Raw genomic sequence first — 27,947 nt, 5'->3', positions numbered from 1 at the left:
CCCTTATCAGCAACTGTTTGTATTCTGGGGCACAGACAGGCAGACCAGCATCAGTCCTGTGAGTCTGGAAAGTGCAGGAAGATCTAAATAAATATTTACAGCCTGAAACTAAATAGAGAACAAGTAAATGTCTGGAGACACATCATAACTGAAATATTAACTGGCAAATAACCTTGGCCTGGCAAATAAAAAACAGTATAAAAAATCTTACTAAGGTCAAGACTGCTGTGCACAGACAGTCTTCCTCTTAGGGTTGCCAGCTTCCCTGTGAGGCTCGCTACCCCACCTCCCTCATGGGGAGTCTCCTATGGGGAGAGAAGGGGAAGACGATTGGAAAATGCTTTGAGACACCTGAGGCCTGCTGGGTCACTGCAGCCCATTCCCAGTTCTCTCAGATCTCTCACAACCCTAAATACCTCACAGGTTGACTATTGTGGAGAGACAAATGGAAAAGGTGTTTGTAAACCGCTTTGAGACTCCTTTGGGTAGTAAGCAATAGGGTACAAAAATCCGTTCTTCTAAGGAGCAACCATAAAAGAAGCATGTGGGCACATAACATTTTACCAACAGTGAAAATATGGGAGACAGAAGGAACAGGGTGGACACCTGTGTACTGTGACTACCCTATGTGTATTAGGGCAGAGGGGCATTTCGGTGAATGTGGCCTAATTCACACAAGAAGGGAAATGACGCAGAACTGGGGGGAATTGGTTGCCATGTAATCTTCCCCTAAGAAGAGTCTCCAGTCTGATTTTCCCTTCACGTATCTGAGGACATGGCTCTGGAAAGCTCATCTGTAACCACTATGCCACAATTCCCAAAGGTCAGTCCTCTCCCACAATCAACGAACATTCCACACCACAGGTTCTTGACATCCATATCTCCACACCCATGGCCTCATTTGCCACCATGCCACCACAACCTCCCACACAACACACATGATAACCCCATGCCCTTACAGACTGGACAACTCCTCCCCTTCCTCTTCCCACTGCCAAGCTCTAGCGCCCGTTGTATTCTTGGAGACAACGGGCTTTGCCCCTAGTTTCTGAATAAAAGCTCAACAACAAATTCTCCGGTTTTAAAGGAAACTTAAACTTAAACATTAACTGTAATATCATATGCATTTTTGCCCAGAATTTAGCTATTTAGTCCACCACACATGAAAAAAGAGCCTGTTTTTTCATTATATTTCCAACATGCTTCAGTTTCTTCATATAGAAGAAGCAAAATACTCCAATTGCTATATTACATTTAGGGAGTTAATAATATCATCATACAATCATCGGACAATAAGGTCTAGTCCTACTTAATGAATAGGGAGAATGCTTCTGTGATATAAAGCAGCATCTAATAGCCCACAGAAAAAGAGAATGCATCCTATCATCAACCGGATCATACTTGTTTGGACTTCCATGACATACTGCTCTGTAATCAGACCTCAGAGGCAAGAAAGGGAGACTCTGCAGAAAATTTGGGGAAAGTCAGATGCATATCCTACCTGTGCAATGCCTAGTGCATAGGTCTTCAGATCACTCCAGTCTTCTATTCATTCATTCACCTATCAAAGGCAGGTACAACAATTGCTGCCTTATAAATAATATATGTGTCTGGAGTTGGATCTCAGTACTATGGTCTAACCCACCCTTTTTCAACCTTTTGATATGGAGGAGCCCCCGAAATAATGTTTCAGGCTTTGAGGACCCCCAGAAGTAATGTCAGCTGACATCACACACTATTCCCTAGAAGTGACATCACTACCCACACCCTTAGCCCTCCTTTTATTCTCTCCCCCCCCCCCCCCGCCATTACAGCTACTATGGCCGTTCTGCCTCATTTAGGCTGGAAAGGAGAATAGGCACTCATAAGACAGCCCAGACACCACCACCACCATCCCAACCATGTCACATCACAGCTTCCATGGACCCCCTTCAGAACTCCCACGCACCCCTGGTTGGGAATCCCTAGTCTAACCAATCATAGACAGGGTAACACAACTTACAAACCTAGTCTTAATCGAGATCATCAGAGAATCCTGAATGAACCAGTAGATTTTTTTTAGAGAAAAAGAAAAATAACTTGTCAACATTTACCAATGAAGTCTCCTAATTTTGTGCATATCACCAAAGGAAAACAGGATCCTAGAGGTCCCTGAGCCACTTCAGAACTACCTCTACTCAGTAAGACTACACAAATCAGTTAAGAGGAAGAAGGGATTTGAATTGCACCCTGTGGTAGCAAAGGCTCTTTTTACCTCCCAAATTCACTTTCTTTTAGGATGGCAGCAACATTTTTTTGGAAGTGACAAGTTTATAGGTTAGCTGACACCCTTGCTCTGTGGAATTTTAATTAACTTCTCCCATCATCAATATGTTAAGGAGCAAGGGTTCTATTATATGGGGTCAGCAGTGTGTTCTAGCTCTTGCTATATCAGCCGTCAAATTGAAGAATTAATGACGTGGCTAATCGGCTCTAATACTTGGGGGTGAGAAGGGAGGAGAAGGAAGAGAAGTGCGCTGGGATCAGCGGTCTCATAAAACAAGTGAGTGATCCAAACCTGGTTGCTGATGGAGAAGCCACTCTGCACACTTCCATTTATCACCCAGTGGGGGGGGAAATACGCTAGGTAAATATTGTGACAGAGACAGTATGTTCGCTGCAGGGAGAGAAGTCAGTGTTCTGACAAGAGGCCAACCCTGCAGGTCATCACTTAGGAGGATAAAGCAGTGTGCTGTAAAACGGCTCTCCCAGCCACTAAAGCATACTCAGTGTCGCTCAATGGGAAGAGCTCTGAACTGACAACTGGATGGCCCTTCATTCTAATCCTGCAGATGCCAAAGGACTCTTTAAATGAAAGCAACTAGCAGTTAGGACTGGCTGTACTGAGCCACGGTTTAGCTCATGTTCAAAGGGTGCTCACACAACAGAACACACACCAAGACTCTCTTGTGCATTCACAGATTCAAACAATTTTTTTATATTTTAGTTTTATATTTTTCCTTTCAGGTTAACTTAAAGAAACACCTACCTATTTAGCCTTATCTACTTTTTTCATATTTTCTAAACCATTAATTGTGTTCTTGTTTGAGCCTATATAGAATTTTAATATCTCAGATTTCCCTGTGTTTTGTTTATATCCTGAAATTAAAGTCAAATCACTAATTTTCTTTATTAATACAGTGCCTGAATCTTCCAACTTGGATGGAAAAATAACAATATCATCAGCATACAAGCATATCATATTCATTTCCATTCTCACATAGCTTTATTTTCTCTTATATTGCAACTGCCAATGGTTCTAGTGTTAGAGCAAATAGTAGTGGCGAAAGTGGAACTTCTCTTCCATCTTTCTCCCAGTTGTGGTTCCCACTAGCTAGGAGAAAGGCAGTGAGGACTGCTGGGGAAGAGACTTCCTTTCTCTTTTATTCTGGGACGGCTCACCCAGCAAGGGACTCCCTTTCACCTTTCTCTTGGTCGAGACTTGCCCTGGCAAGAAAAAAGGGAGACTGGATCACTAGGGAAATGCTTCCCATCTCACACTCTCCTGGTAGTGCAACCAAGAGAAAGGAGACAGGATCACCATGGAAGATGCTTCCCTCTTTCTCTCTCTTGGCTGCTTGGTCATGAGAAAGGATGGGATTGCCCAGAAAAGGACATCCTTACCCCTTTTCTGCTGGCCATAGCTCACCGCTGCCTGGAGAAACAGGGCAAGGATTGCCCCTAACAGCTGTTAAATAGCTGGCCCCAAACAGCTAAGCCAGACCAACAAAAAGCCCAGTTATTCAGAAATATACCTTCCCTGAATATCAGTTCCCAAGCTCTAAACCAACCCATATTTGGCCCAAATTTTGAATAGATCTACTTAGCATTGCTCCTGAAATCTGCTTCATTTTTCTTTCAGAAGCTGTCAGAACTGCAGTCTTAATTCTGTTAGCTGAATAATTCTCACACAAGAATTATATGGATTTTTTTAGTTAATTGCCGTAATAGAAACCACAATATTCTTAGACCAAGTGCTTCAATATTAAACACCCTTGCAAAAATTTGGATCACTGTCTTGCAATATGAGCAAGATACATGTGCACTGCTCCTAGAAGACAGATTTCCTCCATTCCATTGTGTTACCTGTCCATGGATTTGGGTGTTCCTAGATATTAGGGTTGCATACCATGTATATAAAAAATGAAGAGCATTTCTCCCCAACAACTCCATCATAATTTTCAAAACACTATACATAAAATACTATAGTTATTTCTATTGTGGAACATTTATAGTCAACTTATAAAATTTCAAATTTTATAACTTACATCAACACTAGTAATTTCATCTTTACTACATATTCAGTATTAATATATGTTATATATATATTGCCACCTCTACCTACTACCTAGCTTTATAACAATAAGTAAAATATCAAAATACTGTAATAGTATCTGTAATATATCTCATAATAAGGATATTTCTGCTCAGGATCCACTTCTTTATACATTTATATTTTTCTAATCTTGGACCAACTTTCTGCTTTGCTGCATAAATGATTCTAACCACTGTCGCCATGTATTTGAATACCTTGTCCAATACTTTTGATCTTGTCAGATCTCAGAAGCCAAGAAGGGTCAACCCTGGCAAATATTTGGAAGGAATACCTCCAAGGAATACCAGCACTGGGATGTGGAGGCAGGCAATGGCAAACCACCTGAGTGTCTCTTGCCTCAAAAGCCATATGGGTTACCACAAGTCAGGTGTGAGATGACAGCAAAAAAAATGTAGCAGGAAAAAGATTTAAGTAAACATACAAAAAAGCCTTCAGTTTTATCTTAACACAATAACTAAATTCCTAACTCCTATAACTGCACAGTGAAAAAGTTAAATATAAAAGGAAGCATTCGAAAATGATTTATAAACCAGGGGCAGAATGAGCATGAGAAACAGGATGCAGTTCTACACGTGTAATTTCCATTCCTTGCATCTCTTTATCTAGCCTGTATCCATAATATATTACAAATTCAAGCCTTCCTTTTCCTAAGTCATGAAAAAATAAAAGCTAGTGCAAAACCGTTAGTTTCCAGTCAACAGTTTCCAGTCAACACAAAAAATATTTTTCAATAAATTCTTAAGCTGCATAATTCATTTTTCTTAGAAAAATAAGACAAAATAAGACATTTGGCAAATTTAAAAAATCTGATTTTAAAATGAGCCAATCCTAAATTAAAATGCACACTCTTACCTTGACAGTGGACTAATGGCAATAGACCAGACACGATCTTCAGTCTGTATGGTATGCAAACATTGCCCAGTTCTACCTGGTGACAGAGACCAAACCTAGAAATAGAATTAAAACAATAAAAGGTACAAAGTGCAGGTGTAAATATTGTTAGTGTTCAAAATTATTTCTTCCCGATATAGTTTGTCTGAGCACCATCTCTCTCCACTACCCCAACCACATCATAAGAAATCTTCTCCATCACCACCTTATTTTAATTGCAAGCTCTGGGCCTATACATTATTCAAAACAAAGAAAACAGACTAGCAGCAAGACCTTTCAAATCAGTTTCAGTTAAGGCTGTGGAGAGGCAGAGGGATTCACATCTGAAATGCTTCAGTTCAACCACTATTGACGCATATATTTAAATTTTATCTATCATCTTGGCACTTTGTGGAACTTTCTATAAACAGATTTTTAAAAGCCTCCCTCCCAAATGTTTTGGAAACATCAGAAATACTTGAATGGGGCAATTTTGTGCTCAGCACTGTTTTTGTACTGCACACTGCTAAAATATTCACAAATGCCTTAATTCATATTTTGACAGCACTTGTTCTACAACAATACATGTTTATCAACAGATCCAAGTAACTTTATTACAAAGTTTATGAGCTTTCAGAACCCTGTTACAGGTGAGTAAATACGCTTGAGTTCTTTGAAGCTCTTCTGATTCCAATGCTTCTCCCACCCCCACCAACCAACCAATCTCCTATCTGGATCCTAAAAGTATAGCCTCTGGCTTCCTTTCCACCTAACATCTCCCCACCCCCACCCCCAATGTCTTAAAGGATCTTCAAAGCTGGGAGTGTTGTATTTGTTTGTTTGTTGATAATGCTAAGGATTGTAGACTATTCAGTGTCAGTGGGGAATTTAGCACCTAGTGTCAGAAAAAGGAGCAGTAAAGCTGAGCTCTTTTAATGCACCCCTATCTCATATAGGTTAAAAATATTGCTGGGAGCATGCTATCTGGTGCCTATCAATGAGGAATGTGCATTAGCAGCTACTCAAAGCTCTGCCCTAATCAACACTCACTATCCCTCCAAAGCACCCAATGCACTTACAACTCCCATTAGAGACCTACTAGGGATTCCCTTCCAGCTAGGAGTCAACACAAGGAAAATGTCACTTGGTAAAAATAAAAGCAATTCTCTGTTCATAAGGATCAGGATGGAAGAGTGTTAGGTGAGTTAGGCTTTGTTTCTGCTTTTTAAAAATGAGCACAATTAAAGCTGAATTCCCTGTGACTTTGAGGATTTTGCCCTCAAGCTTACAAGATGCTTCAGCGTTTCAAATGCAGAAGGCAAGCACACTTGGCCATCACAAAACAAAACAAAAACACACACCTGCAATATGGAAGGCCGAAGTATAAGAGTTACATTCTGATTCCAATGAGAAATTAAGAGCTGTGCTGACTTTATACAAACACTAATTTAAAACATAAAAACCACACCCCGCACACAAGACTAGAAAATAATTTAGGACCCAATTCAAAACACACTTCAGTGGAAAAAGCACAATTGAACTCAGTGGGGCGTATCTCCACATAATGCATTTTAGATTAAGGTGCCAGCTTTGCTTCACAACATAAATATTTCAACACAGTGTAGGCCACAAAACAGAAAAGATAACCAAACTACCATATTTCCACCAGTTTATAAAGAATATGCAAAGTTCCAAATTATATACATGTCGGGATATATCAAAGAATAGTCAATTCTCAGCTGTCTAGAGATTCACAGCCACATAACTGGATTTGTCCTTAAGGCAGAACAAGAGAAGAGGGGGAAACAATCCTATGGCACATTAACTGGTTAGTGTGAGAGATAATTCAGTCCAGTTCCCTGAGGCTGTCCCATCATAAGGCTGATGGCATAATCCCTCAACTAGTATGGTGCAATAGTCAAGGTAGAATCTGGGAAATCCAGGTTCAAATCCCCAGTTGTGCTACAGAAGCTTGCTGGGTGACCTTGGACCTGTCACAAACTCACAGACAATACCACTTCACAGAGTTGCTGTGCAGATGAAACAGAAGAGAGAACAATACAAGCTGTTTTGGCATCCACTGTGGAGAAAGATGGGATACACATAAAATAAATAAACCAAAATTATCCCAGCAGATACTTACATACTTGACTGTAAGCAATGCAAGGACAATCTAATGAAGGAATTTATACAGTGTTTCCAATAAATTTCTTTTAAAGTTCCATCTTCTGATTGTTCTCACAGTTAAAAACTACATTTATACTGCAATAACTCTTTAACACATATAGTCACAACCTTAATTAGGAAGAAAAAAAATCAACAATCCATTATCTACTTGCCTCCAGGAAATAAACAAACAAAAAACACTCCACTTTCAAGATACTTATCCTGTGTCCAGTTCTTTGCTTCTGAATGAATCTGGTATAATTTTAATTACTCCCTTTCAGATATATATTTTCCTAGGTGGCTTCCAAATGGACTTTTTGCCATGCATGGGCCTGCCTTTATCCTTGACATGGAAATTGCAACTGGTCCACAATGCAGCTGCGAGGGTTCTCACAAAAACACAACAGAGGGCCCATATTTAGTTTGTCTTTCTTTCTTTCTTTTTCTTTTTTCTTTCTCTCTCTCTCTCTCTCTCTCTCTCTCTTTCCTTCTCTTTCCTTCTCTTTCTTTCCCATATAAGACTCAGGGGAGCATGTGCAGCGATGGCTACACTAGTTGCCAGTCATGTTTTGGATCAAGTTTTGGTTTTGACCTTTAAGGCCATAAGTGGTCTGGGCCCAGCATACCTAAGGCACTGTCTGACTCCCTATGCCCCACACAGAGCGTTGCACACCGCAATTTTAAACAGGCTGGTGGTTCCCAGCTCAAGAGACGTATGCCTGGCCTTGACCAGGGCCAGGGCCAGGGCCTTTTCGGTCCTGGCCCCAACCTGGTGGAATGAGCTCCTGGAAGAGCTAACGACCCTGTCGGAGCTCTTGCAGTTCTGTAGAACCTGTAAAACAGAGCTTTTTCATCAGGCGTTTGGTTGAGGCCAGGTGGTGGAACATCGATTTGGTCCCTCCTCCAAACACCCCGCAATATGGCAAGAGGTGCAGGGGGCACTATCTAAAGAGTTGCAGGAGGGGGAAGGAGAGGGTAGAGTGGGTGAGGGTTGTACTGTGATTAGTTTATGTTATGTTTTTTATCTTGATGTAAACCACCTTGAGCTGGCTGGCTCCCAATTGCAGCAAATGATTTCCAAATTTCCACCCAGCACTGTTGCTCACCTGCTGCCCTTCTGTTGTTTCCATGTGCCTTCGCAAACCACTTCAGATTTGATGATTCCCCCAACCAAAGCATGTTTCCCTGTAGAAAGTATGTTGTGTTCAGCACTATTTCTTCTCCCATTTCCCCCTGCACTACTGCAGGCTTTTATTCAGCAATAACTAGATTGTTATATATTACAATGTTATATATTACAATGTTATAGCAATCTACTGAGTCCTCAGAATTCTCACCATTAATTTTTAAAGTATCTAACTCTTTTAAATCCTGAGATTTATCTCCACAACAAAAAGGTCTATTGTTGTTTTTTAAGATGAATTCCGGGAGTTCAGAGGACATAATTATGATGACATTACACCACTATACTGATCTAGTTATTGCATTCTATTTTCAAAGGCCCGATGGTGCAGGGGAGGATGGAGGTTGCATAGGAACAGGGTATGAAAAGTGTGGGAAACCCACTATCTGAAAGAGCCATTGCTGCGGCAATAAATTAGCTGTTGCAACAGGAAAATTACATGGAATTGTTACCATGAGGGAAACTCCCTCATCTCATAAAGTTTAAGTTCCATTACCTTCAGAATAAGCACCTTTGCCAGGATACCAAATAGTAAGATGGCCTGTCTAACTGCTTTCAGCTCTAGCCAGCTGAAGTTGTTTCAAGCCCTGGGATCACTTGAATTCTACTAATTAGTAAAGGCTAAATGCATTCCTAACACCTGCCGCAGAAACATCAGTGATGATTTACTGAGGGACATCAGAAGAAAGTATGAGGAGCAGTAGCTATCAAAAAAAGAAGACTGTCAAACTGCTGAAGTGTCTGTCATCCTGATGTGTTCAGAGCCTCCTGCAGAACTTTGATAAGCTGCCATAAGTAAAGAAATCTGCCAACTGCACGGCCACCACAAAGCTAATCATCACTTCACATTTTACATCTATGGCATCTTCCAAAGCAGCATAGTTTTCCCTCTTAAAAATAATGGGCAAATTCATAGATTTAAGGACAAATTCCATTTAAAAAGTTTGCCCCCTTGCTTTTACCTCAGAGATATTCAAAAAGATTTATATATATACATACACACATAATGCAAATGAGGCATTTATGCTCTAAACTTGCCACTGCATGGGTGGCAGTTCCATGCAAACGTGCATGCGTGGCAGCTCCGCACATGCACATTTGCGCCCGCCGGCGTGCTGACAGCTGCACCTCCCTCTTCCCCCCCCCTGCAGCGCGGCACTCATCGGGCTGCCAGCGATTCGCTCAAGGCCCGGCAGCCAATTCGCTCAAGGCCTGGTGAGCTTCTCGCTGTGGGGGGGGGGGGAGATGGAGGCGCGGTCGCTGCCGGCCCGCTGCCAAGGCTTTTGCAGCCCGGTACTGGGCGGCGGACCGGGGGTTGATGACCCCTGCCTAATGGTTCACTTCAGAATCAAAAATATCACGAGGCTTCTCTCACTATTACTAAATACTCGAAGGCAGTTACTGAAAAATAAAATGCATCTATCTACCCCAATGTGTTCTTCAAATGGCGGGACTCCTTTGGTTAGTGCCCTATCAGAAGCCTTCTGAGGACAATATTCTATTGGCTGAGAAGGAAGGAATTCATGAATGGAAGTTGGTGTATTGCTCTAGAAAAGTGGCAACTATAGTTGGACAATACAATTCAGAAGACCCACCTACCCCAATCCTAATAGCAAGTCAATAAAACCCTCTGTCGTTTTTTCTAATGTCTCATCCTCAAGCAAAGAAATGTGCACATTAAAAAAGACTTCACTGTTCTTCAGCACAAATGATGTGCACACACAATCTTTTGGGGGAGAGGATAAGCCAAATTGCACATGAACACATCTATGAGAATCTTGGGACTTCACTTTGCAGCTTCCCATGCCTTTCTAGGGAGACATGTTATATATCTAAGCTAAGCATGCTTACACTATCAGTTTTGTCCTTACACAGCTTAAATTCAAAGTCCATTTGCCAGCCCTGAGCCTTTCCCATGGAGTATTCACTATCATTATATAGATAATTAAGAAACAAATGTACCGTTCTCCCTTATGGCTATAAAGTAGCTGAGAGATCATGCACTGAGTATTACAAACAATTCAGAAGAAGCAAATGCTAGTCAGGAGCAGCCAGTAGTGAGATTCTGAGCTTGCTGAATTCTGAAACCCACAATGACCCTCCCTTAAACCAGGACAGCCTGCCTTGACCACTGCTTTGTTATCACTCCTTCCATAAAAGTGCTGTTCTTGGCCTTGAGAAGTGGTCTGTTACTGTTCATAAAGAATATTTTATTAATTCTGTTGCTCACTACTCATTCCCCATGTTCAATAGCACCTTTCTGTTCTGTCATCTGCATTATTGTTTATTAGTTAAGAGTCTAGGTTTTGAAAGAGATGAAAATGAAAGGGATTGGGGAGAGGTGTCGCCGATTAAAAGCACAAATTATAGAACAGAACTTCTAACATTGTTTTTCCAGACACAGCCTTAGCAACTACATATAGAGGAAAGCATATAGCCCTTACCTTTGCTGTTCTGTCCCGGGAGCCACTCACAATGATGCCATGTTGACAGTCCACGCAGTTCACTTCCTGTTCATGTGCCAAGAACTTGAAGCTAAAAGAGCTATTCAGTTTATGGAGGGCAATACTGCCATCTCTGGGGGAGAGAAAAGAGAAGTTCCAGGTCCTCAGACCTCCATTCCAGGAAACAGAATGCAGAGCTACAGAATGCAAGCTACAAAAAGAATACCAACTTCTTTTTCTCAAAATTAATTTCCTTCATAAGTGCTTCGGGCCTCATCTACATACATTCAATCTAGGACAATGTTATGTGACTGGGAAAGCTCTCATCTTTTAGAATGAACAGTGAAAGAGAAACCATTGCCACAAAATCAATAACAGAAATTGATCCACAGATTATACTTGCTACTTCCAGTTTATCTCTATTCTACAATTATAAGACGCCTTTGTTCCTCTAAATACAATGCATATTGGATGCCTAGCTTGTCAGTGACATCTGTATATAGAATACAGTTCCTTCAGATCTGCCTTAAAATGTCTCTTCCAAGGAAAAAAAATTAAAATATCAAAACCAGGGCTCACCTTCAGGCAATCTAACATTGTATATATACAGGCAGTCTTAGTTATGGTCTTAGCAGTATACACTCCTCATTAAAAAGTTTTAAAGTGTGTCCAGACAATCTAAATTCTGCAACAACAGAAATGGAATTCTACTACCCATAAAATTATGCAAGCCTAACAAAACAATATAATTTTTTTCTTATTTGCATAATTTATTCTGGTTTTGATAATCAGAGAGGAACAAGGAGAATTGCAGGCGACTAAAGACCTCTCCTCAACCATCACTTCAATCACCTTTCCTGTTCTGGTATTTCAGGAATCATTACACACAAACACTTTTCAAGCATATCTATCTATACCATATAAATGCTAGAAGCCCACTTTAAAAAAAAAAGGAAGCTTAGACGCTCATGAATCTGCACCCATTCTGCACTCCCATGGAACCATAGTATACACAATCCTAGTGAAGGGGATGAATTTGCCTAATGATCCCTAAGCAAGGGTTCTATTTATCTAGTTCAGACTGACAACACAGTGCAATGGGTAAAGTTTTGGGCTAAAAACAGAGAGCCCAGAGTTCATATTGCAGCCATGAATCTGTCAAATAATCATGGGCCAAACATGCTCTCCCAGACTTAACCAGCCCACAAGTGTGGTTGGTATATATAGGGACCCTATATATTAATGATCTCCAGAATTGACAATCTTGCACAGGTCTTGCAAACTGAAAGCTGTGGCTTCATCACAAGGTTATTATGAAGACAGAGTGAGGAAGGTAGAAAAAAGTATGCCACTCTGTGCGCCTGAGAAGAAGGACAGGATAAAATGTACTCAATAGATTCTCTGAAAGAAGCCAGACACATAGGACAAATGTTCTCGAACACATTTCTTCTAGCTTTGATGCTAGACATTCAGCCACCATTACCCTCCTCCTCTTTTCCCTACAACCAAGAACTTACCCTCCACCACTGACAAGGTGACCATTAGCGAGTACAAAGCGGCACACATCCTCCTGATGCCCAGAAAAGACTGCCTGAGGACAGCGCAAGCCAGTGTGATTGGGACGAAGCCAATAAGCCTGAATATCTTCTGCCTGAGACAGGTAAAGATACTCGCTGTCTAGCTGCATCCAGGGCATTAAACTGGAAGGAAAATATTTTTAATATTAAAAAAATATTTTGGTTGTAACAAGCAACATACACTGGAATTCTTGGTTGCTTTTGAATTTAGGGCCTTTTGAACTACTTTTAAAAATCCCTGTTGTACCTCTGCTAATGATGATCCAATGAACAAATTATGGGAAGAGAGGCTAACCTTGCTGTGGGGAGACAGATATATGCCCGCTTAACACATTTAAAATAAAATATGTTGAGGTGCCCTTTAGCACTAGAAAGGTGGGAAAAAGCATTTGAAAGTCTTGTACAAACAAATTTATTCATATGATGACAAATCATATGCTGCAGGGAACACAGGAGCCTAGCCAAAGTTTTTTAAAAAGAAAAAAAAAAGCACATGAAAGAAAGATCTCCCGGTGACCTTAAAGCCATGTATAGCCAGATGATCCCTCCCATCCATTCTGTATGTAGATCTGCATTTAGCAACAAACAACTGTCATAGAAGAAATCAGAGAAGAAGGAAAGAAGAACAAAAACTGGATAAATAAAATTCAAATAGAGTTGGAATGTTACAATAGTAGCAGAAGAGATAAATGCATAGACAGAGCAACATCACCTGAAATAATTCTGTACAGAGTTAAATTCTCTAAATGTGTGCAACCTAAAAGATACATAAGCTTAATGAAAACCAAAAATGCAGCAACATTCAAAGATACAAAGCCAATTCTTGTGGCTGATATTGGATAAAAGGAAAAGAGTCACTTGCTTGCGCTTCCATTTGAGAAGCAGGTTCCTCTGACAGCGCCCACGTCTCCAGTTTTGAGAAACTTTGACCCTCTCCTTTACTGAGACACCTTCCACTCTGCAGAGAGCATGGGGGGGGGGGAGAGAAAAGAAATGTTAGACCTAGGCAGGATTGTATTGGCATACTAACACCACATAAGAGATTCTGATGAGTATGTTCCATACTGGAATTGCAAGAAGGATTCATCCAGCACCCAATACCACTGTAATATTTGAAAAAGATACCACAGGCAGGAAACACACATCTAGCCTATACCCATTATTTCTAGTTCTCTATCACCTTACAACTACTTTGTTTCAGCACATTTTTACTATCTGAAAGTATTCGCACATTGAAGCATAGTCCATAGTTTAAGAATTTAGGGAAGGGCTGTGGCTCAGCGAAGAGCCTCTGCTTTGCATATAGAAAATTGCAGGTTCAATCCCTGGCATCTCAACTTCAAAGGTCAGAGAGTAAGTGATGTGAACGACCTCTACTTGAGACCCTGGAGAGCCACTGCCATTCTGAGTAGACTGACAATTGATTACTTACTGTGAATGGTCCTTCTCCATTGAGGTCAGGAGGACATCTTGATTTTTCCAGTCATACGCTTAGGGAGGCAGGACTTAATTTCATGTCTCCTTTATGTGGGAGGCACTCTTGCCAGTATGATTCTCTGAGAGGTATAAAACTTCATAACCACTAAAAAAGTTATTAAATAAAATCAGAGAAGCGCTGATGAAATAAGCTATAGAACATAGGGAATAGACTCTCTCAACTAGAAACAGGAACTTAAGTGATAAACATTTTTGGAAAACTACTAATGATTTTCATGTGAGGCTATCTAGCTAACTACTAGCTATCTTTGAATCTTTCTTTTCTTGTTATTGATAGAAACTGCATGTATGGATTTTAAGAAGAGGAGACAGGATGGGACAAGATGTCCTCCTGACCTCAAAGGAGAAGACCATTCACGGTAAGTAATTAATGGCCATTCTCCCTATGAGGCAGAAAGACATCTCAGTGGGACTTGAAAGAGCAGTCTCCTGGCAACAGTCAGAGATTCCGACCCATTAATGGTTTGTGCATGGATTAAATATGCCTTAAGTGCTCATCTTACATCCAAATTTTGCAACAATTTTTCTTTACTATGTTTGGGCTGTGGACAGAAATTTGGTAAGTTTATTTCCTGTGCTACATGGAATTTGGACACTACCTTCGGTTTACAGATGGGATCTGTCCTCAGCATCACTTTTTCTTTGTGTAACTGACAATATTCCTTTTTGATTGATACTCTGCGAGCTAAACTGATTGCTGCCAGAAATATTGTTTTCATTTTAGGCATTGTTCAGCTTAATTAAGCTTTTGTCAATTGGCTCAAAGGGTGGTTTGGTTAAGACTGACAGTAGTGTGTTCAGCCTTCATAAGCAGAACCTATGTACCACCAGTGTTTCTTATGAGGCTACTCCTTTTAAGAATCCAAAAATGTGAGGATGTCGAGAAAGTTTTCCCTTTAACTTCTGGAACTACAGAGGCTATGGCTACTACCTGATGCCTGAGGGTTATTGATCTAAGGCCCTTCTCTACTCCTTCCTGTAGGAAGTCCCTAATGAGGGACTCAGGCAATCCCATCTGCGCAACCATCCTATGAAAGCCTTCCAGAAAGATGAATAAATTCTGTTTGTTGATTGTCACCACAAAGATAATATGGTCTCCATACCTTTTTTGCTGTAACCTAGCTTTAAGAAAGAGTTCCTTTCAACGTCCAGGTGGTTAAGGACCACTAAAGCTGAGTTGGGATGGACAATCAGACCTTGCTGCAGTAAATCTGGAGAGGTTGGTAAAGCCTGCTGAGGTTCCACCAACATCTGAATCAAGGCTGAGTACCAGAGTCTCCTGGGGCAATTGGGTGCGAACAGAATGATCTCTGCTCCCATTGCCTTTGTCTTGCAAAGTAATTTTGACAGTACTGGAAGTGGAGGGTATGTATATAACAGCACTTTTGGCCATTCTGCTGATACAGTGTCTATTATTTCTGCTCGAGGATGGTGGTAGTGTGAGCAGAACCCCTGAACCTGCTTGTTGTCTGCTGTCTGTTATTGGAGTCCTGAACCTCCTGTTTCCTAAAGTGAGTAGCTCCTTTTTTAGTTGCCACTCTATTTCCTGTGTAGTTTTCCTGCTGAGAAAGTCTCATTGAATGTTCAGTGTTCAGTGAACATGTTCTGCCCTCAGTGACAGTGTTTTTCTGCCCATTTTAATATCTTTGTCACCTCCTTTTGCTGATCTGGAAACCTGAAGCCTCCATGGTGGCTTAAGTAACCTTCGGTCAAAATGTTGTCAGTCCAGATAAAAACGCTGGATCTGTGAATTATTGGTTGGAAGTGCCCTCAACTCTAGCAGATTTATCAGACACTTGGACTCCAACGTGGACCACTTCCCTTGCATAGATTGTGTGTTCATGATTGCCCCTGAAGACTGGTATCTGTAAATATCTGGAACTCTTGTCTTATGTAAAAGGACTTTCCCTTGGTCAAGATGGCAGTGAGAGTCCACTACAGTAATGACTGTTTCACAGCAGTCGAGACCTTCAGTGACATCTTCTTTTGGTTATTTTGTACTGAAAAGGACATTAAGATTTTTGCAGTCCCCTCATATGAAACCTTCCCCACTGTATTGCTTCTGCATTAGAAATCACAGTAAGTCCATCAGGCTGGATAGACTCATTTAACTAGAGTCTTGACTCTTTAGGGCTAGAAATGCCATTTCCTTTGTCTTGTCTATCTTTTTCTGTGTGATGCAGAACTTGGTTCATTTGGTATTTATAACTCCCAGATATTTTAGTTTCTGGGCTGGAATCAAGGAACTTTTAGCAAAGTTGATTCAGAACCCGAAGTGCTGGAGTTGGTGTATGGTTTTCTGTCTGTGAAGAAGCACTAGTTCTCTGAATGGAACCCTGAGTCATCTAAATAAGGGTAGATGCTTATGCCTTCCTGCCTGATAACTGACAATGCATTCACCAGAACTTTGGTGAACACTCTCAGCATTGATGACAGCCTGAATGGTAGGGACCTGAACTGGTAATGATTTCAGTCTATGCAAAATCTGAGGAATTTCCTGGGTTTTGTATTGGGGTGTGGAGGCAGGCCTACATGAGGTCTAGGAACGTTACATAATCTTCCAGTTGAAGGGCCTCTGCTACTGATCTCAGCATCTCCATTCTGAAGATGAAACTGTTCACAAACTTGAGCTTTAGAATGGCCCTCCAGTTTCCTGTTCTTTTGGAACCATGAAGAATATTGGATACATTCCTTGATCTTGCTCTAGTTGGGACACCACCTCTATTGCTTAGATCAGGAGTAGTCAAACTGCGGCCCTCCAGATGTCCATGGACTACAATTCCCAGGAGCCCCTGCCAGCGAATGCTGGCTCCTGGGAATTGTAGTCCATGGACATCTGGAGGGCCGCAGTTTGACTACCCCTGGCTTAGATCGATGTCTAATAAATTTTGGATTGCAGTCTGTGTTCTTAGTCATTTTGTGGAGGTTCCCCCCCCCCCAGTTTGGGGGACTGAATGAATCTTTCCAGTGGTAGCCTGTGGAATTCTTAGATTTACAACCTCCTGAGCCCAGGAGTCTATTTGGTGAATGACCCAGTTTTTTGCAAATTTTAATAGTCTTCACCCCACTAGAATGCTTGAGGAGCTAGGCCTTAGGGGACTTGGGCCCTCTATCTGACTTGTTCCCTGTGTTTGGAGAATTTTTAGGAACTTTGATATATAACCTCCTCTTCTGCTTGAGGGACAAAAATTGCTCCAGGAAACCCTTCTATAACTGGATCTGTATCTAGGTAGGGAATGAAGAGTGAGAAAGGAAGATCTCCCCCTCTTGACCCGTCTAGGAATAGATTTGTCTTTTGTCTCTCGTCTCTACTAATATGTTTTCTACGTGATCGCCAAGTACCTTTCCCCCTGCCGTCACAATTGTTTTGGACTGGTCTGGTGCCTCTTTTTGGTGGATTGGTCAACAATAGTGCTCTCTCTTTCTCCTGCTGTCAGTGGCTAAGACAGCCCGAAACAGACTGCTATCTGCCATGTCCACATGTAAGAATCCTGCAACCAACATGAAGGTTCTGAAAAAAAAACCTGTCATTGAATGTGCCATCACTCTCTGTCTTATGCCAAAAAGAGAAAGCGGTGTGTAGAGCACAATCAATGCTTAAAGTGCAGGAAAACAGAAATATAGAATTCTAAAGAGCAACTGCTCGATAAGACCACACTCCTTGAGAGGCAGGAGAAAAACTGAGAGAGGAAGGGGTGGTTCCAGCGAGGAATACAAGAAGAGGACAAAGTTGTCCTGCCTCCCTAGCAACCGTGGCTGAGAACCACCCACTACAGATGGAATCCTAGAGCCAAGGGAGAATAATAGAAAAGCTAATAATAGTAGTAGTAAGAGTACTACGGATAGTAGAATTGTAAGAATAGCATAGATGTAAGAAATCATAAAACTAGGAGGTCAGCGAATGTACCCTTGCCTCCTGCTCCTTATCAAGGCAGGAAGAAAACTGGTGAGGGTGCCTCCCACCATGAAGGAGACAGGAAATAAAATCAAGCCTTGCCTCCCAAAGCATGTGGTAGGAAACACCCACCAAGACATCCTCCTGCCTCATAGGGAGAAAATACTGATCTTGATGGACCAACAGTCTGATTCAGCATTTAAAAAATCAATTTGAAAGAAAAGGGGCACAAGCTAATTTTACAACTTTCTAGCAGACAACTACATAGTGAACATATACAGCTACTTTACATCACACTATGGTGCATAGGGTTCAGTACAATCTGTGCTGATTATTGGCAGCTGCTTAATCTCAGCTAGAAAGGCATCTTTCCCAACACCTGCTATCTAAGATTTCTTAACTGGAAGGTGCCAGGGGCTGAACCTGTGACCTTCTGCATATGAAGCACATACTCTACAACTGAGCTATGATCTTGCCCCAAACAATAATTGGGCCAGTAAAAGAAAAATAATATCCAAAATAATGGACATGATACTCAACTTATACAAATGATCTCATAGCAATTTTAGAACAGATTTCTGCACAAAAAGAAAAAAATTATGAGAAAAGTACAAAACCTAAAAATCCATGCAGTCACTTTTGGGAGCACAGCACATTCAGACCACTGAATTTCCTTCTCATGAAACTGTCACTGGGACTTCTATAAATATCACTGTCAGGTGCAAGCAGACCACTAGCATTGATGGAAGGGTTATGCAAATAAGCTATTAACACATTTCCACTGCTTATTTCACTAACACATGCTGGTCAGTATGGGATACTGGGTCTAACTAAAGTAAGGTGACCAGATTGTCCCACTTTTGGAGGGACATCTGGGAGTACCTGGCAACTTGTACTTATGTTGAAATTAAAAAATATATATTACAATACTATTTTTGCGTTCCATGCGTTCTATGAAACTTTTTGTCGCTCTATATAGACCAGATTTTTAATCAAGAACCCCCCCCCCCGGTCAATGGTGTCCCGCTTTACCAATGTTAAAATCTGGTCACCTTAAACTAAAGAGTTAGATTTAGAGATGGGAAAGTCTAGTTCAAGTACACATTCAGCTATAGTGCTTACAAGTCATGATCTCTCAATCTAAACCAACTCACAAGTGGAGGAAACGAACCACTCTGAACTCATCAGGATACTTAGACCAATCCTATAAATAATTTCTCTTCTACCTTTCTCTTCTTTCACCCATTGTCAACTTAAAAAATAAGACTTTGTTTTTAAACATTACTATTGTACTTCCTCAAAATAAAGATATTAAACTGCCTTTTTTCCAATCTAATGATTCCCATTAGACACTGTATCAAATGCAAGCTGAAATACTACAGAAAACCCTTCCTTATCCCGCTCACTTATTAAATAACTACACTATTCTATTCATACAGAGAACCTGTTCCGGTATGATAACCCTAACTGACAGCGTTGACGCATACGCTAATGTTGCTAATATTGAATGTTCATTTCCTGAATAAACAAAATCTTTTTTTCTCCTCATTCAAGCAAATACCAAGTTTCAAGGCCACATATAATAGCTGTCATATCAAAGCATGAGGCTTGCAATGAATCCTAATATAGGGGCATAAGACCAGAAAACTTTCAGAGGCAAAAACCACCCCCACCTGACCAAGATCTAAAGACTGCAAGACAGTACCTACCCAAAGCAATATGGGGGAAATATATATTTAATTTTTCTGAAGACAGTAACTAGAGATTAAATTTAGTATCCAGTATCCAGCACCACAGACATAAGCATCCAATTCTGCATGAAAGAAAGCTACTTTAAAATAGGCTTGTGCATCAGTGGGAGGAATAAAACTCTAGGAATGCTTTTGTCTGGACTCTGAATTCCAGCACCAGGCTCATGGGCACCGACCCTTCAAATGCACGGCAGGTTACAGCACTGGATCTATTGTGGCTGTTTATTATTAACACAAATTTGAAATGGAATTTTGTTCTCATGGAGCTATAAAAGTGAATTCAGGCTAGTTAGCTGTTGCCTACTTCGGTGGTGGTGGCCTAAATAGCTACCAGTGCATTTGTTCACATTCATCCCTTACCTACCCGCATGTTGTTTCTCAAGTGTTAATTTTTTAGAACAAAAACTCATTGTGGCAGAGACTTCTCAAGTACGTTTGCTAGAACAAAGCAGAATCAACAGTACTATGACCTCTAACACCATCTTGGGTCGACCTTCAAGAATAATGTACTGTATTTTTTGCTCCTAGTAGCTCAGCCACAATACCGCCAGTTTTATTTGTTATATATATTCTGCATATATTATATTACTGGTTATATAATATAATATGTTAAGGGTTATAGTAGTACCTAGCCTAGGCCATTTCAACTAGAAATGAAAGCCAATATGCAGGGAATTCAATCTCCATTAAAGCCCTCATGGGTCTCTTTTTCCATGAAGCTAGGGCACACAAGGCCATGGTAGCAACTGAACTCTAGTATCTGCTAAGAGGCACTCTTACGGGCTTACAGAAGTCAATACATAATGCACTACTACTTGTACCACCCATTGGTACATTGAAACCACTCATTGAAACAACTAGGAACTATGTGTTGAATTGAGTCAGATTTTGTTTACCTTCAAAAGGACAAATAGATATCAAAGGCCACCTTAAATTCAAACTCATACTGAAAATTAGGGGTCCCCAGTGTAGTACCCCATGGGCACCAGAGTACTCATTAGCATCTTTCCTGGGGCCCATCACAAGTTTTTAGAAAGTAAAGCAGGGCAAGGTGGTACATTTACCTAGCATGGCTTCTCATCAGCCCCTGCAGAATTGATTGGCTGTACAGATTCAAAGAAAACTGTTTCAACAGCAGCTGCCACCACAGCACAAGGAGCACACAGCACTGAAGGTAAGCTTTATGTACAAGCAAGAAAATGTTTTTAAATAGTATATTAATTTTAAAGGCAACCTGTTAGGCAGAGCTTGTGCCTGAAATACTTAAGAGTTGCTGTTAGATTTATGCATAATTACACTCCCTGACATTTGTGTGGTTGGTTCCCACTTCCTTAGGTAGCCATTTTGCAATTACACTCAGTATGCTATGTAAGAATTCCAAGGTACCCACTGGCTCAAAAAGGTTGGAGGCCTCTGCTGAAAATGAAAGACTATATCTTGCTCTGTCTCAACCAAAACTGCAGCTGAAGACATAGCAAGCTAATTCTTAGGTTAGTAGTAGAAACATGAACTGGACACTACCCCCAAAGAACAACAAAAAAGTCTGCAATCTGAGATTTGCTAGCCATTCCATCCATCAAGCAAGAGACTGAATAGAAGATGTCTGGTTCCCCATTAGCTGTGGACTCTAACAAGGAAGAAAGCTCTTTTCATGCATCAGTGGAGAGAACTCAAAAACCAAAGGGCACAGAATAGATAAAAAACAATGGGCAGAAATGCACAGTAAGGTGCTGCTTTTCAACAATTTTTTTCATATCCTAAAAAGCCATGCTACAACAAATTATACTGAAGGGGTATTAATCAGTGGCCATGAATGGGCTTGAAGTTCCATGCTACCCAAACCAGAACAGTTACCACAGGGCAGCTCCTCAAATACCCATTACTTTTTTAATATCCATTGTACAACACAGATTTTTAAACAAGCTAATAACGCATACAATCAGATACCCCATTAATTTTCAGGAGCAGATGAAGAATGCCTTATACCTTATATTATTACTTCTACCCCATGGAATTTAAAGTAACTATTCCCTTCCCATTGTCTTGAGCATCTTTCTCAGGCACAAAAGTAGAAGGCACATTTTTGCCTTCCCTCAGAAAATTTTGTAACAGTGACAAGTAGAACTGGAATTTCTTTTTCAACATAATTATCTGTACACATAAAACATGAAAATGCCTGATATGGTGCACAGCAGAAGCAAAGGAAGACTAAGAAACAAGAACAAGTGCACCAAGAAATGTAGCTACTCTTCACACCTATCTCTCTCTTTTCCCATGGAATAGCATTGTTTAAAAATGACAAAGCAGAGGGGGGGGGGGGAATGAGCCCCCTTGAACAAACATCTTTGTGGCTGTTAATGCATGGAGGAATCTTTAACCTGGCCCTGAGGCCTGGCCAGGCTAGTATTCCCAGGTCTCTTTCTACTGCCTGGGGCTCTCTCACTCTCTTTTTTGCCCCCTACCCTTTTCCGGCACTTTGTCACCATTATAATTTGACTGCATTCCTGGGCATGTGACCCACCTTAAGCAAGAAGCACACACAGATTTCCATCTCCTGTAGACTTATCTACAAGCTTACCATCAAGAAAAGATAGGAAACCAGTTTGCAGTCTCTGTGCTTTCCCCCCAAATCTCACCCAAAATTGCAAACAGTTATGACTAGTGAAAATAAAAGAAGGAATTGTGGCTTTCAACATGAATTTTACAAGAGAATATTTTGGATCAAATATGATTCCTCAGTTCCACCTCTTAACAGTGTCAGGTGAGAAGGAAGAAGGGAATGCCATTCATCTCACACATTCCTGCACATTTCTGATCACTGTTTAACAGCCAGAACCAAATTAGGAGATTCAAAAGGGATACCCAACCTTTCATCCGCTATTTAAATTAGATGGAGAATACAAAGCCCTGAAGAGTCAATTATAGAGCAATAATTTGATGCCTACCTAAATTCACTCCAAGAAATCAAACTCTGCACAAATATTCTGCTTTAAATCACAATTTAAAATGTGCCCCACAGCTGCATAATAAAGTTGCAGTCCTATTCACAATTACCTGGGACTACAAGTTAGTGTTGGGGAACTGTTGCTACATAAAATGGTCCATTTTATCAGCTCTGGTTCCAAGTTCTGGGGGTCCTGGAGCCACCATTCCCTTCCTTCTGCCCACCAGGCCCACAACTTGTGCTTCCCTTCTCACCCACTCACTCATATGTTCCCTTACCGTATGCATCCTTCCCACATCCACTTGCAAGCGCTCTGACTTTCCATGATCAAGTACCCTGCATGCCCTTTCTCCATCTGTCCTGGCAAGTTTGCTGGTGGCTGGGGGAGCCCCACTAGCCAATGCGGCATACATCATGTACAGCCAGGAACATTAGTGACAAAGCACCTGCAAATGAGCAGGTTGGGGAAGGGCAGATGGTAGCATCAGTGGCATTTTACCCCACCCAGGACCTCAGGACCCAGCAAGCTGTTCCACTCCAGGGAATGCTGATATCAGTCCTGCATTTTGTCCACCATGCTGTTTAACATCTTAACAAAATCAATGGGAGAAATTTCTAGAGATTAGGAGCCAGGTGACATCAAATGCAAATGATAAGCCAGATCTATTTCTCCCTGAGAAGTCAGATGGGTTTAAAGAGATTATGAAAAAATGCCAAGATATAGCAACAAGTTCTATCAGGACCAGCAGACCAGGACAAGTAATCAAAGTGATCAAAGTTAAAACTGCACAAGGATTGAGAGGTCAGTCTGGCCTGAAAGGTGTTGCGCTCTCTCTTGAAGGAACAGATTTATAGTTTTAGGATGCTGTTGAATTTTGGCCTACTGATAGAGGCTCAGGTCTCCTCTTGAGCAGAAAATCCTTTTATCAGCTTCAGGTGATATGCAACTATAAGCATTCCCCCAAAAGCATATCTGGCCATAGTAATCCATGCTCTGATTACATCCAAGTTAAGTTTACTGTAATGCATTTTATGTGGAGCTGCCTTTGAAAACTATCCTGATATGTCAACTGGTCCAGGCTGTTGTCAAGAATAGGATATAGTGATTACATTGCCCTATACTGAAAAGGCTGCCCTAAGTGCTCATTTGGTGGGGACAGAATTCAAACTGCTAGTCTTACTAGGACAGGATATTTGAAGGACTTTCTCCTACTATACTGTACAGCTCACCAATTGATCCCCCCTCCTAACCTTCTTGTGCTCCTGCCTGCAGGAAGGAAGGGGGTGGTAACCTGAGAAAGTTTTTTGGTGGCAGCATCTCATGCCTGAAACATTGTAGAAATGTTTGTTCCATTTACACAGTTACAAGGCAGATAAACTCTTTCCCAGATTGCACCTCCTTTGCCTTTAATTGAACAAGCACACAAATATCTCATGAGATTTTTCTGCTAGTAAATGTACAAGCTTTTCAAGCTTCTTTAAGTAGCCTTTGCATTCTTTCCAGCAGAAAAGTTGTCACCTAACACGGTTTCCTCCAAAAGCTAGTGCTAAGGCAACAAATAAGCCTACATCTAGCAAAGCACCATGTTAGGATGTTTACAGAGACAGGACTGCACTTGAACCAAATAAGAGTGCTGGCCTATCATACCCTCAGGCATTCTGCAGTCCCCATTAGGAAGAGGCAGAGGCTTTTCTTATCTATCATTTATCCCTGCTGTCACTCCAAAGAGCTCTCTGCTCCGCTGAGTTTCAATGTGGCTCAAAACTATTTAGTTATTTTCTAAGGGTCCATATTTAAGCAACAAAACAGTACAGGTGCCCCACAGTGGAAGATTCTACAAAAAGGCAATGCAGAGGACATAGCATAGTGAGAAAATATTTTACTTCAGTTTTTTCCTTTAGAGTTTAGACTACAGGTTACTTGTGGGATGATTTAAAGCAGTAATCAAACACTTAGGAAGGAAGACAAGCTAATCATATTCATCCTGAATCTTCATCTATTAATTTTCATATTACAGCTTGCAATTATGGTCAATTTATTCTAAACATCACAACAGACAGAGTAGGTTTGTTGTATAAACCTAAGGATAGTGTGTGTGTGTGCGCGCACATATACATAATCGTATACAACTTGGCATGACATGGCAAGAACACAACTCAACTTATGTATTAATTGTTCTGTAACTTTAAACCAAAACTATTCAACCAGTTGGACCATCTGAAGCAGTCATGATTATGCAGGAGATAGGAGAGCAAATGAAATAGCCAACTTACTTTTCCCTCTTTATTTCCAGCTCAAACACCACATTTTGAAATGTATCTTAATAATTGGAGCAACATTTTTTAGGGATGTTACTTTAAATTAGAATGCAATCTCCTTCAAGAAGGTCCACAGATCTGCTGAACATGAAATCATCCCAGTGATCCCACCCTGTATATTTAATAGGAATGATATACATATTTGAACAGCTTTGCACACACAGCCCCTGTGAGTCTCCTGTAAGCACAGAAATGAAGTGCCATCTACATCTGATCTCAGGGGCCACACCAGCTGTGTTTGCCTTGGGGACACTGCTGCCATTTTAAAGTGATTTCAAAATGCTGCAAGCGCCTGATCAAGATTGTGCCCACAGTGTGGCAAACTGAGACTATCTTGCCCCCCCCCCGCAAGAGCACCTCAGCCATCTGAGCTATATGTCTAACCATGCCCTCCTGAAATGTTTTAAACATGTGCATTTTTTAAATCATATCTGTCCCTTTGGCAGACAGAAGAATGTCACCATATCCAATAGATTTTATCCCTGCCCCCAATTTTTAAACTGAAGGCAACCTACAGCAATTTGGATCTGTATTTTTTATATAAAACAAATAAACCTAATTCCCGTACTTGAAGCAGCTTCAATACTCAATAAATACTCCACAATAAAATACACAGAAACAACAACAATACAGCTGTTTCACATAATCACAGCCCAAACAGGAAATGTGTATATTTGTAAGCCCAAGAAACACAGCAAACCAGAACCAATGGAAATTGAAGAATACCTTCCAGAAGCCATCACTTTAAAAATTAGTCAAACAAAATCACCTTGGAAGTTCAGCACAATTTAACTTGAGGGGATCTTTACATATTTCTTCTAATAAACTATTCTGTAGAAATCCACTATTCACTATCCATTATCAAAAATCCAAATCTTCTAATATGCGTCAGAGGATTTTTACATGGAAAATCAATGCAAAGGGCAGGATCAATATATATTTCAATAGATGATGGCCTCAGTTAAACATCTTCCTAAAATAAACTTTGTTTTTATTTCAAAGCCTTCTCAGGATTCAACAAGTGCGAACTCAATTTGTAGGGTGATACATTTATTCCCTAGAGACTACTACAACTTCCAGTCCTACAGATCTCCAATGGCCATTCAGAAGTTCTACTGGGCAAAAGCTCATGTGGGCTTACCCATTTTCTGAAAACACTTGATGAGTGTCAGGAAAGTTACTGGGGGCACCACAGACACTACTTTGGGAGCCCCTAGCCTGCCTCAGAGGTTGGTTTCAAGGATCAAACCCAGGAGCCAGGCATGCCACCCTGACCTTCTTGGGCTACAAGCATCCTAAATAAATAAGTCTCAACAGACTCACAGCAGCTAATATGGTATTTATACAAGTTCGGTGATCAAAACCAGCATTTGAATTTCCCTCACACGTTAAGTATATTGGGTGTATTTTCTCCTACTTTCTATTTTGCAATTCTGACGTTCTGAAGCGACACACTTGAGCCTAGCCATCGTATGCGATCACGGGAGGGATGTGCATGACCTGGGACCTGCCCACTGCCACTTAGATGAAGAGGCCAGGGCAACAAATGCTGCTTTGACCGTACCCCCAAGGGAAAACCCGCCACAGGCCCTAGCTCACAAGACTCTGACCGGAGAAATCCAGCATAATTGGGCTCTTGAACCACTGGGAGGTCTTCATGCCCGTCCCGGCCCGCCCCAGCTCCGTGTGGAGTTTACCAAGAGGACTTTTCTCCCTCCCGCGCTCTCCGCGGCTCCGGAACCCCCTCCCTCCCTCTCACAATGCGGGCGGAGCCTTAGTTACAGGGGCGCCCCCTCAGGAACCGGCTAGGCCGCGCCGCCTCGCATTTTCCCAGCTCGCCTTCCCCGGCCTAGGCGCTTACAGGTCGGTGCCGCGCGCACTGAAGCCGGCGTGGAGACAGGAGCGGGCGAGACGCCTCCAGAGCGCGTCCCGGGAAGCGAAGCGCCAAAGGCGGCGGCAGGTCTGGCCCAGGCGGCCCAGGGCCTGCGCGTCCAGGTACGAGCAGATGAGCAGCAACAGCTCCTCCGGCAGCCCCCACAGTGCACAGCGGGTCTCGGCCTGCGGGGGGCTGCCCGTTCTCCCCATGAAATGGCGGCCCCCTTGGCCCGGGCCCGGCAGCGACCACACCGGAGCTGCCGCCGCTGGGCCCGGGGAGGCCTCCGCTGGTCGGGGGAGGCCGCTTCTCCCAGCCCGGCCGGCCGGTTAGTCACATGGGTGTGTTCCGCCCTCGGTAATGAATTAATTAAATGTCTTGGCGAAAAGTTCAGGCCTCGCTGGGGCGGGCGACGACCAGGAAAGGGGAACGGGCGCTGGATTTCTCGTGCATACACGTGTGTCTCACTAGACACGATCGTCGCAAATTAGGATTCACTGTGGAATAGACCAGTTGAAGGCAAGCCACGTGTTAGTGTACGGAAGTCGTAAAAATATGTGTGGGGGCATGAATTATGACTAGGAGCAGACGGGGATGGTAAAAAGGACCTAGGATGAGCGTCTTCCTCCTCGCCTAACTACTCCCCATTGGAGGACTCCCTGCTACTCACAGCAACCACCTTGGAACTTGGTTGGGTTGGAGGATCCAGGTTTGAATCCCCATAGTCACACACTCCCAAACAAATCTACCTCACAGGGTTGTTGTATGGAGAAAATAGAAAGATGACATACACTGCCCTGAGTTCTTTCACAAGAAGAGTGGAGCAAAAATGTAGGCACACTATGAGAATACACTTCAGCAATATTGCCAGAGTGATATTTCTGAAATAAAGCCCTGCACTTGCTAAAATTGTATGTAGCCTCTGAAAACTTTTGTCCCAGAGTTAAAGTTTTAGATGGAAATATTAACTGGTAGGGATCAACAGCTGAAGCTTGTTTTGGCATGAAGTAGTTGACCTCTGTATGCTAAGTAATCACTACATGCATGCCTGAC

At 41.7% G+C, this 27,947-nt stretch overlaps 1 protein-coding gene across 1 annotated transcript in view; it reads right to left on the bottom strand.

The window, feature by feature from the left end:
• FBXW4 (F-box and WD repeat domain containing 4) overlaps positions 1-27,335 on the bottom strand; it is an 81,269-nt gene extending 53,934 nt beyond the window's left edge. The window contains exons 1-5 of the mRNA XM_077349493.1: positions 26,883-27,335; positions 13,478-13,573; positions 12,556-12,738; positions 11,039-11,171; positions 5,228-5,322 (exon numbers count right to left, since the gene is read on the bottom strand). Of these exons, the coding sequence (XP_077205608.1) occupies positions 5,228-5,322; positions 11,039-11,171; positions 12,556-12,738; positions 13,478-13,573; positions 26,883-27,106 (731 nt within the window). The 5' untranslated portion in view covers positions 27,107-27,335. The remainder of the gene's footprint in view (positions 1-5,227; positions 5,323-11,038; positions 11,172-12,555; positions 12,739-13,477; positions 13,574-26,882) is intronic.
• Positions 27,336-27,947: the final 612 nt, after the last annotated feature.

The sequence above is a fragment of the Paroedura picta genome, chromosome 8, assembly GCF_049243985.1.
Source record: "Paroedura picta isolate Pp20150507F chromosome 8, Ppicta_v3.0, whole genome shotgun sequence".
NCBI classification, from domain to species: Eukaryota; Metazoa; Chordata; class Lepidosauria; order Squamata; family Gekkonidae; genus Paroedura; species Paroedura picta.
This window is presented reverse-complemented; position numbering and strand designations above follow the sequence as displayed.